General features: G+C 36.5%; 3 protein-coding genes across 9 annotated transcripts in view; 1 reads left to right on the forward strand and 2 right to left on the reverse strand.

The window, feature by feature from the left end:
* LOC131020541 (uncharacterized) overlaps positions 1 to 14,909 on the reverse strand; it is a 1,142,091-nt gene that overhangs the window by 995,071 nt on the left and 132,111 nt on the right. The gene's annotated exons all lie outside the window — the stretch shown is intronic.
* LOC131020301 (phenylalanine--tRNA ligase beta subunit, cytoplasmic) lies at positions 1,061 to 6,670 on the forward strand. 2 transcript variants are annotated; one of them, XM_057949040.1, is made up of 19 exons: positions 1,061 to 1,209; positions 1,316 to 1,371; positions 1,477 to 1,577; positions 1,802 to 1,931; positions 2,036 to 2,151; positions 2,398 to 2,464; positions 2,722 to 2,763; positions 3,167 to 3,208; positions 3,375 to 3,451; positions 3,687 to 3,813; positions 3,900 to 4,067; positions 4,597 to 4,725; positions 4,819 to 4,920; positions 5,184 to 5,315; positions 5,400 to 5,474; positions 5,664 to 5,771; positions 5,974 to 6,069; positions 6,148 to 6,231; positions 6,374 to 6,670. In XM_057949040.1, exons 1-19 carry the CDS (start codon positions 1,152 to 1,154, stop codon positions 6,440 to 6,442), a joined length of 1,779 nt encoding a protein of 592 aa, XP_057805023.1. In that variant the 5' UTR covers positions 1,061 to 1,151; the 3' UTR covers positions 6,443 to 6,670. The 2 variants fall into 2 exon arrangements, with proteins under 2 accessions (XP_057805023.1, XP_057805015.1); XM_057949032.1 differs by having other exon boundaries at positions 1,069 to 1,209; positions 1,292 to 1,371.
* LOC131020464 (receptor homology region, transmembrane domain- and RING domain-containing protein 2-like) lies at positions 8,749 to 12,004 on the reverse strand. 6 transcript variants are annotated; one of them, XM_057949318.1, is made up of 6 exons: positions 11,471 to 11,998; positions 10,581 to 10,811; positions 10,087 to 10,131; positions 9,590 to 9,994; positions 9,303 to 9,516; positions 8,749 to 9,211 (listed from the first exon to the last, which is right to left on the reverse strand). In XM_057949318.1, the coding sequence occupies exons 1-6, from the start codon at positions 11,595 to 11,597 to the stop codon at positions 9,091 to 9,093; spliced, it is 1,143 nt and encodes a 380-aa protein (XP_057805301.1). In that variant the 5' UTR covers positions 11,598 to 11,998; the 3' UTR covers positions 8,749 to 9,090. The 6 variants fall into 6 exon arrangements, with proteins under 6 accessions (XP_057805301.1, XP_057805275.1, XP_057805311.1 ...); XM_057949292.1 differs by having other exon boundaries at positions 8,749 to 9,516; positions 10,581 to 10,802; positions 11,471 to 11,999; XM_057949328.1 differs by lacking the exon at positions 10,087 to 10,131 and having other exon boundaries at positions 11,471 to 11,999.

Here is a 14,909-nt window from a genome sequence, read left to right on the forward strand (position 1 = left end):
TAATTTCGCGTAAAAATCCATAACCTTGGATCCGATTTGTAATTTTCCCATATATTGAAAATTCCCTCAAATTAATGCTTACATGGCAATCGGAAAATACACGTAAGCTATGTCATCCGGCGAGTAAAATAAATTCATTTAATTAACCCTTAAACATAGTCGTTTTCTTTTAATTTCAGGGATTAAATCAGAATCTGAACATTTTCCCTCTTAAAATTAGGGTTCTTGAAGAGCAATTCCCAGAATCTGAACATTCTCCTTCTTCACCGCCCTCAATCTCCCTTATCTATTTATTCCCGACTCAACGACAGTCACCGCCGCTCTAATCTCAAACGACGGCGCAACCTGAGCCCTAGCCCCAAATCTCGGCTTCCCTCTCTCCGATGGAGGCAGTGACTCCACACCACCGCCTTTCCTCTCTCCGGTGAAACAGAAACGTTGAGCCGCCTTCGCTGTTCTCCTTCGACTCAAACTGACAGCTATAGGGGTCGTCGCCGCCCCTTTACGCGCCCATGTTCTCCCTCTGGACGGACGGTTAGTAGCACCAAGCTACCGCCGGCGACGCCACACAGTCAACATTCCCTTTACCAACCGACTCGACACAGACGGCAACGACTTAAAACGACAACGACACAGATGAAAAATGACGACGTTTTCCCCTTATTTAATCTACTCAGCATAAGTGTGACACGCAAGTTACACGTCATCAAATTAATGGCCGGAAAACACCATTAAGGAAAAATTACAAATCAAATCCACGGTCATGGATTTTTATACGAAATTATAAAGTCGTGGGAAAAACAAGAATCAGCCCAAACTTGATGGATTTTGATGCTATTTGTCCTTTTATATATAGGAAGGGTGATATAATTTTATACAATCTTATAAAGATTGGATAAGTATATTACTATCATTCAAACCAAACAAGATATAAAAAATACTTGACTTTAAGCTTGTCAAAAACTAACTCCATCTAAAAATAGGAGCCCGAAACAAGAGCCCGTTTTACTGAAACGCCCAATAAATAAATAAAAAGATAAAGCCCAACTCACAGCCCGAGTTTCATCAAAGCCCAATAAATATAAATATAGTACCAAAAAAACACAACGTTGATAGAGTTGGAACAGATTCAATCGCCGCCGCGAACCACCATGCCGACCGTCAGCGTAGGCCGAGATCGCCTGTTCGCAGCTCTTGGACGCACCTACAGTACGGAATTTTACTTTATCTCTCTATTTATGTCTGTATTCATACTTGTATAAGCTTGTTGAAGTTAGTCAATCTGATTCAGTTCTCATTTTTGGGTGCGATAAAGCTCAAGAAGAGTTTGAAGACTTGTGCTTCAGGTTCGGAATCGAGCTCGATGATGTGGTGCGTAAATATTTTGATTAATTTGAAACAGATTTGAGAACATATTTATGTTTTTGATTTTTTTTGCTTTTGATGAATATTTTGTTCGGATTATTGTGAAACCAGACGACGGAAAAGGCAATTATACGAAAAGAGAAGCATTTGGAAGAAGAGGAACCGTCTGAAGACGAGGAAGTGATTTACAAAATTGAAGTTCCAGCTAATAGGTATTTTTTATAATTATTGTTATAGCTAATCAACTTTTGGAGATGCTGCAATGTGGGTCTTGATGAGTTAATTTCCAGTTATTGTAAAGAAATCCCATAGTTCGTGCTAGTGGAGCAGATTACTGGAGTGTTATCAATTTCAATTGGTTCAAACTTACAAATTGTATTGTTCTATGAAAAATAGTGACAGGTTTATCTTTTTACCGATTTAATTTATACGACAGATATGATTTACTTTGCCTCGAGGGGTTATCACAATCTCTGCGTATATTTGCGGGGCTTGATCCAATACCTACTTATACTGTGGCGAACATCAGCAAGGAATCTATGCTCAGAATGCATGTAAAACCAGAGGTTCGAACTACATAAAACTAGTCGGTATCATCTTCTTCTTTTTTTGAAAAAAATATCGTCTTTTGTTGGGTAGCTGCTCAATTAGTCTTTTTCTTTCAATACAGACATCTCAGGTCCGCCCGTATGTTGTGTGTGCTGTTTTAAGAGGTGTTACATTTGATGAAGCTCGATATAATAGCTTCATTGATCTTCAAGACCGCCTTCATCAGAATATTTGCCGGTAAAGCTATCTTATTTGAGACTTAACAGATTTTCTCAACTTATATCCTTCTTTCATAAAAGAAACTCCATGAATTATATTTTAGGATTGTTATATGGTGATATAATTCTACCAAGGTGGCGTTTGTCATGCCTTCAGTAACATTTGCTAGATGAAATTTACCATCGCTGCTTACAGCATTTTCTCATATGTTCCTTTTGGATTTTAGACTTCACTATTTCCATTTTGTTTTTTCTTGCAATATAGGCGAAGAACTTTGGTTGCAATTGGTACACATGATTTGGATACAATAGAAGGCCCTTTTACATACGAGGTATAAGTTAATACTTGTATTTTGCAATACTCATGGGAGTGGCTGCTTTTAAATTTATGACCTTGCTTTACTCATTCTAGATTTTTATGGTGCTAATTTGACTGGTTAGTTACCCTTTTTGTTTTGTTTCCAATTTGAAACATCAGAACTAGGTAAAGTTTGCACTCCAACTTTCTCATCCTCTTTGCAGCTTGCACCTTTCTCTTCTGATGGAAATGAAATTACCATTTATTCAATTATTTCCCTGTGATTTTCAGGCATTAGCACCGAAAGACATAAAGTTCGTCCCACTAAAACAGGTATTTATATTTATTTGTCGGAAGTTTTCTTGAATCTAGTTATTGTTTTCATGAATGATGTGATAGTAGTAAAGGATTCAAACTTCATAAATAGTTTTTCAGTTAAAATGGTGATATTCATTTGTTATCTCTTTCAGTATAACTATTGGCATTAGAAGGTAACCACTCATCATCTACAAAGTTAAATATATGCATTCAAAGTGTGTTACTGGAATAGTACATTAGTACTTGATATATAAAGATACTCGCCAGTTTCCTGTTCTTCACATATTAAAATAATGGTTTACTTAAAACTGCTTGTAGAGCTGTTCCATTTTTGCTAATTATCAATAATTGCATACTTAATGTTATAAATGTTCTTTTCATATATTAAGCTGAATCTGTTGAATCTCTATTTTTTCAGACGAGGAACTTCTCAGCTGATGAGCTAATGGAATTTTATAAGGTGAGTCCTACACTTGATTATACTACATGTGATTTGTTGTACTGATAGACATGGAGTTCTTGTCATGAGTTGGTCCTCAGCAGCCAATTCTAGGTCAACGTATTCACTGGTTAAGGATTGTGGGTTTGTGATTTGTGACCATACATTCCCCTAAATTGTTTGACAGAAAGATTTGAAATTGAAGAAGTTCTTGCATATAATTGAGGATTCACCAGTTTACCCTGTCATATATGACCAGAACAGGTAGTCTACTTTTCTGAAACCGTAGGGTATTGTGTTATTAGTTTTCTACTCTTCTTTTGTTCTTGCTGTGTCCTAGACATATTAATTCGGTTTAGCTTCCATATATGTGCCTGATATTGTTTCGTCCTCAAAATTTCATGCCTAATAGTAACAAAGGTTAGCTTATTTAGTATTGCTGGCTGCTGTTCTGCTTGATTGACATTTGATCTGATAAATGCTACGCCACTTTCTGCAGAACTGTTTTGTCCTTGCCGCCAATCATCAATGGTGCACATTCGGCCATTACCTTGAAGACAAAGAATGTTTTTATTGAATGTACTGCTACAGACTTGACAAAGGCCAATATTGTTTTGAATACAATGGTATATGTAGAATAGATCCGCTTCTCTAATTTCTGAATTTGATGTCTCTCTTTTTCTTAGTAGTTGTGCTGTTGCCTTTAATGCAGGTTACCATGTTCTCAATGTATTGTGAAAGGAAATTTGAGGTTGAGCCAGTCGAAGTGACATACACTGATGGAAGATCATATGTTTCGCCAGATCTGTCACTGTACCAAATGGAGGTTCCTTTGTCTTACATCACCAAGCTTATTGGCGTATCCCTGCCAGCCCATGAGGTATCGTTTGCTGTGAATGATCAATAACCCTCTTGATTCTTGTCAATTATGCCTCTCTGCATGTACTCCTTTGTCCCTTAATCTGAATGCTTCAACTTAACTTGAATATGGATACTGCTAAGTGACCAAAAAGCTGAGCAATAGTAGATATATACATCCTGATGAGAAGTATCATTATTTGCTCGACCTCTGATAGGGTCAATACATAAAAGTCATGAAGGTGGATCAACCATAAGACGATATTGGTACTTATTATTTATATTGCAAACAAAGTTTTGTGTTCTACTATCACCAAACGGATTTGTGATAATAATTTTATAAGAATTACCTGTCATTACTCCATGGTTATGTTTTTCTATGTTACTTATTCTATAATTTTTGTCTATTTCTTGTTTAATAATTTTTGTCAGTGATGTTCTATATGCACGAACGAACAATTTTCAAATTGCAGCCTGCTTTCCTAGTTGCTCTTGGAAACTCTCACCCAAAAATAAATTATTCTTACTCTCATACATATATCAAATTTCAGTCTGCTCGTCTGTTGAATAAAATGCAATTACATGCCAAGCACTCGATATCAGAGAAGAATGAAGCCAGCTTCACAATATCAGTTCCTCCCACTAGAAGTGATATTCTTCATCCTTGTGACGTGGCCGAGGTATCCAGTTTCTTCTGTAACTTCTGTATGATTATATGTCTCTCTTTGCCTGTGTACTAACCTGACCATTTTCCACTTTTTCTTCTGTTTTAGGATGTGGCTATTGCTTATGGCTACAATGAAATTCCAAAGATAACATTTCCATCTGTGAAGCCACAATTATTGAATAAGTTCAGCGATCTTATTCGAGAAGAGGTAGGATCATACAGATCTTATATTCCGTGTTATTGCTTACACCTAATCATTAAATGTTTTAGTTCTCAACATTAATACCATATATTCTTCTTACATTTAATGCCTGGATGATCTATATGTTTCTTTTTCTTGATTTACAAAATTATATCAGAAGTTGACTGGTCAAATTCTTTTACTCATTCTGTCTTTTCTTCTTGTAAGTACTTTTTCTATTCAGTTGGACTTTCTTGCTTTTAACCTGAAATTGTGTTTACTCCACTTAGATTGCAACAGTTGGTTACTCGGAGGTTTTGACTTGGATATTATGCTCGAGCAAAGAAATTTCCACCATGCTAAACCGGGAGGAAGACAAAACTGCAGCAATTAATGGAAATCCTCGCTCAGCTGATTTTGAGGTTCAGTTAATTTTCAATGCTACTTATTTCCTAGAATTATAGTATATTTTTGGTTTGTCAATTTTGTTGATCTACTTGTTTCAGGTTGTTCGCACCACTCTTATGCCTGGCATATTGAAAACAGTTGGGCACAATAAAGATCATCCAAAACCAATTAAAGTAATGATAACTTCTTACATTCTTGCTGCTTCTGCATACCTGTATTGTCTTTTTTTTATGCATGTATGAATTGCAATACTCTTCGTGATCATGTGGGTTAGACACAGTCCATATGCTTTCATGTAATGCCATTCTACAAAATTCCCACATCATACGTTGCTAAAGAACATGAATGCTGTATTGCTTTAGATCTTTGAAGTTGGTGACGTCGTGCAATTGGATGAGAAAAAAGATGTTGGTGCATCCAATCGTCGGAAGCTTGCAGCTTTGCATTGCGGATCTACCTCTGGATTTGAGGTGCCCATTTCTAACCTTTAAATTTACCTCGACCTATTTGTAACATGCACTCAAACCTGTATTCAGCTTTGTCACTCTGATTATGCCTTTTCTGCTAAAACGCAAGTACGCAACTCCAAAACCTGATAGAAAAGAAGATAAGTAGTTTTGTCATTTTGTTCGTGCCACATTATAAGTAATTGAGATTCTTTTCTTTTTCCAGCTGATACATGGCCTTGTAGATAGAATCATGGAAGTGATGGGAACTCCATTTGTATCACCTGGCGATAAGACCGGCTACTACATAGAAAGTTCAACTGTACGTGTCATTTTAGCTCTTGAGTTTCATATAGATCTTCTTTCGAATGATATGCTCATTACAATGTCCTGGCTGCAGGAGCCGGAGTATCTTAAAGGTAGACAAGCACGCATCATATTCAAAGGAGAGAAAATTGGCACTTTCGGAATCGTGCATCCACAGGTACACTGATCATTTGGTCCATTCCGTTCCACTTTTTGCCTTTTTTACAAGGTTTCAGGATATATTTCTTGAATCATTACTTCTCACTACTTTCCATTATACGAGCTATGAATTCAACATACAAATTCATGTTCGATTTCAGGTGTTGCATAACTTTGACATTCCAGACCCGTGCTCCTTTGTGGAAATCGACATTGAGAAATTCCTATAAAGCCTAAGAAAACCATATACTTGAAGCATCAACGGATGACATAGGAAAACCCATGGTTATCGTTTTCTGTTACATTTTGATTTGAAGTTTTGTGCGTACGATTCAATTCCCATGCTGATGTTTCTCACCTATTTGATTAATTACTTGGGATCAAGTCGTGATTTTGTTGGAATTAATTGTATGCTTTTTTGGCATGAAAACCATAATTTGGGAAGATTGTGTTTATCAGAGTATGTCCGTTTATCCGTTTATGTTTGATTCATATATTCCCTCTGTCTCATAAAAACATGTATAGTTTTTTTTTTCGTCTGTTCCATAAAAACATGCATAGCCAATTTATGATAATAATTTTTTCACTAAACATCACAATCAATGTAGGACTCTTTCTCCACTAACATTATACTTTACATGATTTTTTAAAGCTCGTGGCGTTTCATACTATGCATGTTTTTATGGGACGAAGGGAGTATGAAATTATGTACTCCCTCCGTCCCATTATTCATGACACACTTTCCTTTTTGGGCTGTCCCAACCTATATGGCACATTTCCATTTTGGGAAAAAATAAGGGATGAATTAAGCCTTAATTAAAGACTAATTAAACTAACTATTTAAACCTAAACCCTAATTTATTTTCATCCGTCTCCTTCTCCATCATTTCTTCTCAACATTCTCCACACTCCACCGCCTAGCACCGCCTCCACCCTAGCTTCGCCTCCACTGTGTCCACCTTAGTGCCGCCTCCACAGCCTTCACCGCCGCATCTGGAGAAGAAGCCCGCGGCGGAGAAATGACCTGCGGAGTAGGGGCAAAAGGCCGTTAAGAAAGCACCTCCGATTTGGGGCTCCACCACCTCCCACCGCCGTCGCACCACCTCCCACCGCTGAAGCAACCACAGACGCCAGCCGCCCACGCCGCCTTTGCGACTGGGTGTTTCTCGCTGCAAAGCCCTCATCCTCTCCCTCTCCTCCGCCACCGAAACCCACTCCACCGCCTCTCTCTCTCCTCCACCGCCGCAAAACCCACTCCACCGCCTCTCTCTCTCCTCCGCCGCAAAACCCACTCCATCGCCTCTCGGTCTCTCCTCCCCTCTTCCCTGCACGGCGAGCCTCTCTACCTCTGAGGTGGATGATTTAGATTTATTTTTGTAGATCTAAAGCTAATCTGTAACCACCGACGAATAGATCTCGGGCAGATCTTGGAATACTTAACTGGGTTTCGATTTGTTTTGATTTTGTTCGATTTTTGTTTCTCTTACCTTGAATCTCTGTTGTGGATTTATTTTTGTTTTGATTTTTGTTCTTGTTGCATAGTAAAAATTCTGGGGATTTGGGGATTTTGAAATTTGGCTTTTTTGGGGCAGTCACCGGCGCAGATTTGGGGAAGTCGCCATCGCCGGAGAAGGGAAGTCGGCGATGCTTCACTGTCGATTGAATTTAGGCTGAGGAGGTGGAGATGATTATTTAATTAACAAACACACTAAATATCTTAACTCCCTTAATTCCACTCTTCTTAATCTCCGTGCCCAACAGTAACGTCCCATAAATAATGGGACGGAGGGAGTAGTATTTTTTTTTTTGAAGAGTATGAAATTATGTATTGTTATAACTTGTTTATGCACTTGGGCGTACATTTTGTAGTTATTTGTAGGGCAAAAAGAATTACTCCCTCCTCGCTAAAGTTAGGTGTTTCTTTTGTGCACGAGCATTTATGAATTGATATTTAGCTGTTTAGAAGTATGTTTGTAGATTTGAAGTTAAGTAATTATCTATATAATTAATGCTTTTTAAATTTTATTGAATCAAAAAATTAAATTAATTAATTTGAAAATTTATTTTTATTTATAATTTATTAATTATATGAAATTATTTTGAAATTAATTTATTAATTATTTGAAATTTTTTAAAAATAATTTATTTATTAATTGGGTTAATAAAAAATAAGGAGTGTAATTAGTTTTGTTAATTAAAGCTTTAAATTGCCTAATTTTTGTTAAAAAGTGAAATGACTCAATTTCATTGGGACGATCCAAAAAAATAAAATATGACTCAATTTTGCTAGAATAGAGGGAGTATATTTTTTCCCGGCTATAGTAATGTTTTATTTTTGCGACTGTCGCAAATTTATTCTTTACATAGCAGTGTACGAAAAAAAGAAAATACTAGAAAGCAATAATCAATCTTTGGTGGTTAAGAAAAGATTGCACGTTGGAGTAAACACAAAGTGAAAGATGCGCCCCAAAAAAACCAGACAAAATAGGCCATTATCAATAAATCCCTCAAAAAAAAAATCTTGAATTTAAAAGAATGCTTCAATTTGGTACTATAAACATTTTATTCCAACATCCCAACAAAAAAGTTACACCAACAGAAATCTCAACATAATTACATAAATACAGAAGAAATGAAAAGGAAGAAGAAGAAAAAAATAAATAAAAAAATTGACCGAGAGAGCCATTACAGCATGAACAACCAAAATCTAAATATATACTCACACTGTCACAACCTCCCATCCACATCTAGATGCTAAAACCTTGCACTATATACCATGTACAATTAGCTATAGTAGCTTCATAGCACCACCTATGGAGTCGAAGCAAACGACGAAAAAGCCTGCAGACGACTCCCTACGACGCATGACTTGAAGAGCCTAAGTAGGTTGATGAGACATTACCTGCAGCCGGGACATATGGCAGGACGTATATGGAGTTGAGAGTCGACAATGATGTGTAGCTGGTCGAGTTAGACGACACTGCACAAGCCCCATCGGGCTGAAGGGGAGGCGTGTCACTCTGGGGTGATTGATGATGAGAATGCAGGTTATAGACGACGCTAGGGATGTGCTGGTGCAGTGAAACTGACCGGGATTGATGCGTTGACGGCCCTATCTGCAAGGGTGACGATGATGCCGGTGAAGATGGTGATGAAGTCAAAGATGGAATAACGGAAGCTGATAGCAACGGTGTAGACTCATCAGCCAGAGGTTTAGTGGTTTTGGTCTTTGCATCACGCTTGCAGACGGGGCAGAATGTTCTCCACGACGTTAGCCAAGTGTCGACACAAACAGCGTGGAATTCTGCAACATTAAAATCACTTGAGCAGATACATAGCAAGAAACAGTTTCGAGATTTCTTCAGTCGAAGACTTACTGTGTCGACATGGAAGAACTCGGAGCTTTTCTCCGACACTGTAGTCTTCGAGGCATATCGCGCATGTCTGAGAAGTACAGTTGTCCTCGAGAACAGCTGTGAAAATCAGACTGGGCATCGCCTTCACCAAGCGACTGCTTATCCCATGGAACTCTCTCACACGGGGTGCTAGCGGCCTCTCACTTCTGAACCGGTGCCTTCTCACGAAGAAACAAGTAGCTAAAACAGCTGACACACCGAGTAATGAAATGAACGAAAGAGCTATTATAGACCACGATGGGTTCTCATAGCTCGGGACTATCCACAGCTGCAAATCAGATGCACCAGCATATTTGGCAAGTGTTTCCCCAGAAACTTTCGAAACAAACACCGCGTTTATGTTTATACCAACAGGATTTCCAGCCACTGCATTTCAAAATGGAAGTGCAGATCATATCTTTCACATGCTTTAAACTTCACAAGCAGTCAAAGCCATAATAATTGACACGATAAGCTACCTTTATTAACTCGTGGAAGATGGCCAAAAACAATAGGTTTACTACCTACAGTCATTCTCAATCTCAATTTAAAACGATGAAGAAGAGATACTCATAGCAAGATTATAATAAACAACATCATGACTTCCTACTAATTCAAGCAAAGGAAGGTTTGTGGCTAATAGCCACCTATATTAGCCTATTGATATCGAGATCTGATGTGTTCCGGTGCATTAGTTTTTTCCGAAAATTGAGATAAGAAGTTAAAGACGGGATCACCACTTAGTAGGAGATAAGTCGGGGTAAAGTTATCGCGATGTCTATTTCATTAATTTACATAAACAAAAAGCATGACGGCAATTCAAGCTAAAATGAGCATAGGATTTTCAACCTCCGACTCTCGTCCATTAAACTTCCACCTAAGATATGAAAACAATACAACTAAAACTTGGCATCAAATCCATGAATTTCTCATGACAAACGAAAAAAAAAATTGCTGGAAAAGAGGACATTACTCGCAACTAAATCGCTGGTTTCATTGTCATAGACAATGGCTGCTTCGAATCCAGCAGCTTGTGCTCGTCTAACCTTGTCCTCGAAGCTACATCCTCCTCTGACTATCAACACGAACGGATATCTGGTGCCGTTCTTACTTGCAACTCTTTCATTGGTCAGCAACGAGCAAGCATCCAAAGGTTCTGCAATGCTCACCGTCCCACATATGCCAGACTCTCTCACTGAGGGTGCTAGAAATAAAGCAATCTATCATCAGTCCATTTTGTATACTAACAGCAACCATCACAAGCTATGGATACACAGACACAAAAACGACGTTCTTGCTTGTTTTGTTTACTAAAGAGCAACCATCAGAAGCTATGGATATGCATTCACAAAAACCACATTCTTGATTATTCAATCAACAAAGAATAGTATTGAATCATAATTGAAACTTCATCCTCAGATATAGTTCCTTACAACAATTTTCTCGTGAAACGAGATATGACACAATTTCAAGACTAAAACAAACATCCTCATGAGTAGAATGAAGGAATGAAAGAGACTCTCAATATACTCATATACCAAAATATTGCATAGAAGATATTCTTTCCCCTTTAGATTCAATGTTGCTACCATATACATTTTTTCAACCACAAACATAAGAAGAAACATAGCTTGAATCTGATGTCAACTATAATCACTCGAGCATTCAACAAATAGAAAATTAGAAAAATAATTATATAAAAGCAAATGCATAAACATATGACATAGCAATAATCAGTGGCGGGATTAATAAAAAAGGACTCAAACATCATAAAACAAAAATCAAAACATATCACCAAATTCCATCACGAAATGAATCATACAATCCCACAAAATAAAAATGAAAAATTAATCAAAAACTCACCAAAGTTAGCTTCAATGTCGTCGAAAGACAAAGTCACATTCTTTGCAATCATAACCACATTTCCAGCAGCGGCGAAAAAACCCATGAAATAGGAAATGCAGCACAAAGATACCCACAAATACAACATCTCTTTTTACCCTTGAAAAATTACTAATCTTTCTCCTTGGATTTTCACAAAATCCGCAGCCCTCTTTCTCTCTTGAAAGAAAAATAAAGTATTTCCCCAAAATTCATGCAGGATTCGAAAATTAGAAAATTAAAACATCAACTTCCATACTGCAGCAAAACTTTTTTAGGGCTTTTGCAAAAGAATTTCGTTAATTTTGGATCAGTCGTATGCTCATATTGGATCAACGAGTTATTTCAGGGGAATTATCAATCTAGATTACGATTCACTATTTAAAGAAATTAAAGTATTATCCTTTTAGGGGTCCATGCATGAATATCTCCGTCTGCAAATATATATAATCTCGAGATTTGCAACTAACACCTGTGATTTGAGTTAAATTCTTTTATCTGATCCATAACTAATTTTAATTGGCATATTTTGTACAAAAATGGTCCTCTTATTTTGGTTAGCAAATCATTTGCCAAATACTACCATTCAATTTCATTTTTTTAAATACCATTCGATTTCATTTTGTGATGGATAAAATACTGATACCCATATATCTTGTGAACATTGCAACGAAAAACGTCTCAATTCAAAGAAATGTGTTGTAGTTACTTAAATTAATCTCTTCTATTAATGAGTTTTTCAATAAAGAAAAATAAAACTAAAAAGATTCGTCTGCAGCATTCCTAAGTTCCTAACCTATAATTCAATTTCTTTTTTTTTTATATATAAAAACCAAATCCATAATTTTAAGATTCTTTGATGCATAATTATTTTTGGTTTTGCCTTTTGAGGTGATTGACACAGTTGCCAATGGAGGTCGGACCTCCACGTTGAGTCGTTGACCTCACTCCTATTTTTCCATCACACATTCGCACGTGGAGAACTATGCGACTCACTCATTCATATGTGTGAATATTATAAGTATTCAATATTTTTTTATAAAATATTCATAATTGTTCCATTAAAATATATAAGTAATCATATCGTGCACACATGCGTACATGAGACCTACTCTTCCCTTGAGTAATTTTTTTTCTATGACCTATTTTTATATGATGGAAGAAATATGATTGCTGTGACGCTTCATTTTTTAGAATGAAACGTGTTTTTATCACTCATGTATGAAAAGGATAGAGGATAGTATACAAGATGCAAGTAGTGGAAAGTCCCTTAAAGAATCGAACACTCCCAGCACCCCCAAAACTGCACTCGTCTTGTTGTACTTGACAGTAGGGGTGAGCAAAATCGGACCAAAACCGACGGACCGGATCGAACCGGTCGGTTTCATCGGTCCGGGTCGGTTTTGGTCCAGTGATTGGTCCGGTCAGGTCCCATTTTCATGGACCGACTTATGGTCGGTTCGGTTTCCGTCCGGAGGAGGCCAAAATCGATGAAAACCGGACCGAACCGAATATATATATATATATATATATATTAAATATATATTTAATATTTTTATTAATATTATTAATATTTTAATTATTTCTAATATTCTAAAACCCTAATTCTCTAATATTTTAATTATTTCTAATATTTTTATTAATATTTTAATTATTGTTGTTAAACAGGTTAAAATATGTGTAAAAATGTGATTTTTGGGTTAATTTCGCAAACTACCCAGTTTTTTCGGTTTTGGACCGAACCGGACCGAGAACTGACGGCGGTTTCGGTTCGGTCCTAGCGTTTACGTCGGTCCGGTTCGGTCCTAAAAATCTTTAAAATTCGGTCCTCGGTTTTGTTGGTCCGGTCCGGTTCGGTCCGATCCGGACCGACTGCTCACCCCTACTTGACAATATATGGATTCTTCTATTTGTTATGGGGCTATATATGTCAGGGGTTCTCGTTAAATGATACACTTCTTAGTGATGAATGGCTAAAAGAAATGTTCGAGACGGTAGACTTAAACAAAAATAATACTTTATTCATCCCACTTGACTTGACCTACTTTTTTTTTTGGGATTGTCCCATTCAACCTGATATGTTTCTTTCTTGGGTAATCACTTTTCACTACAACGAATATGGTTCCACACTCTTTTAAACTATAATATTTTTTTCTTAAGTAATTGTACTCGAAAAGAATTAGACCAAGTGAGGTGGGACAGAAGGAGTATATTATTATCAAAGATTGGCCTATGGCAATAATCTTATGGAGTTTGAGATAAAAGATGTTGTAAGTTGAAAGTGTTGCTTGCAATCCCGTAATCTTAAACAATATCTGGTGAAAAATATTTTTGAAAAATAGTTTAAATATAAACAAAAAAAAAAAAAATATGTAACTAGAGCGTAGAGGTGGTAAATGTAACTTTAGCGTAGCAAAAATAGTGGATTGGGCTAGCCCAGTCCGAGCCATGCATGGTTACAGGTAATTCAGAATGACATTTTTTGGGACTAGACATTTTGTACTATTATCATCCCTTTTGTTTGGTCTATTTGAGACAACTCAACACACTTATATAGCACACGCACACACTCACGCATGTTTAATACATAATATATAGGGTAAATATCATGAAAACCCTTGAAGTATACCCGTTTTATCAAAAATACTCTGAAACTTTCAAAATGTTATCTAAACCCTCAAACTATCAGGTTTTTATCAAATATATCCCGCATTTATTTTTCGGTCACCAAAATCATGATGTGGCTCGCCGAATGCCACAATGTAATTTATATTCTATTTTTCTAAAATGCAATGGTAAAAACGACATCGTTTCGTACTATATCATTAAAAAAATCCACTCTGAAATTTAAAATTCACTCCTATCGTGTTTGAAATTCACGCTAATAATAACCTAGAATTAGGGATAAACACGATAGAATATAGTACGAAACGAAGTCGTTTTTTCTATGTATTTAAAAAAAATAGAATATAAATTACATTGTGGCATCCGGCGAGTCACATCAAGTTTCTGGTAACCGAAAAATAGGTGCATGATGTATTTGATAAAAATCTCATAGTTTGAGGGTTTAGAGAACATTTCGAAAGTTTTAGGGTATTTTTGATAAAGTGGGTATAGTTCAGGGGTTTTCATGATATTTACCATATTATATATATATATATATATATATATATATATATATAGGGAATGGCTAAAATAAGAGCATTTCTTAAGATATAAAATAAGAATCATTTTCAGCCCTTAGATCATCAAGATCTACGGTTGATTCATAATCCTGTTGGACGGATTTATGGTCCTGAGTTCGAATCCCAAAGGTAGCAAAAATTTATTTTTCACAATTCATACCTTTATACAGCGAATTCATACGTGTTCTACATAAAATTCATACATTAAAAATTGCTCTTATATCTTATTTTAAGAT

Source organism: Salvia miltiorrhiza, chromosome 1 (assembly GCF_028751815.1).
Source record: "Salvia miltiorrhiza cultivar Shanhuang (shh) chromosome 1, IMPLAD_Smil_shh, whole genome shotgun sequence".
NCBI classification, from domain to species: Eukaryota; Viridiplantae; Streptophyta; class Magnoliopsida; order Lamiales; family Lamiaceae; genus Salvia; species Salvia miltiorrhiza.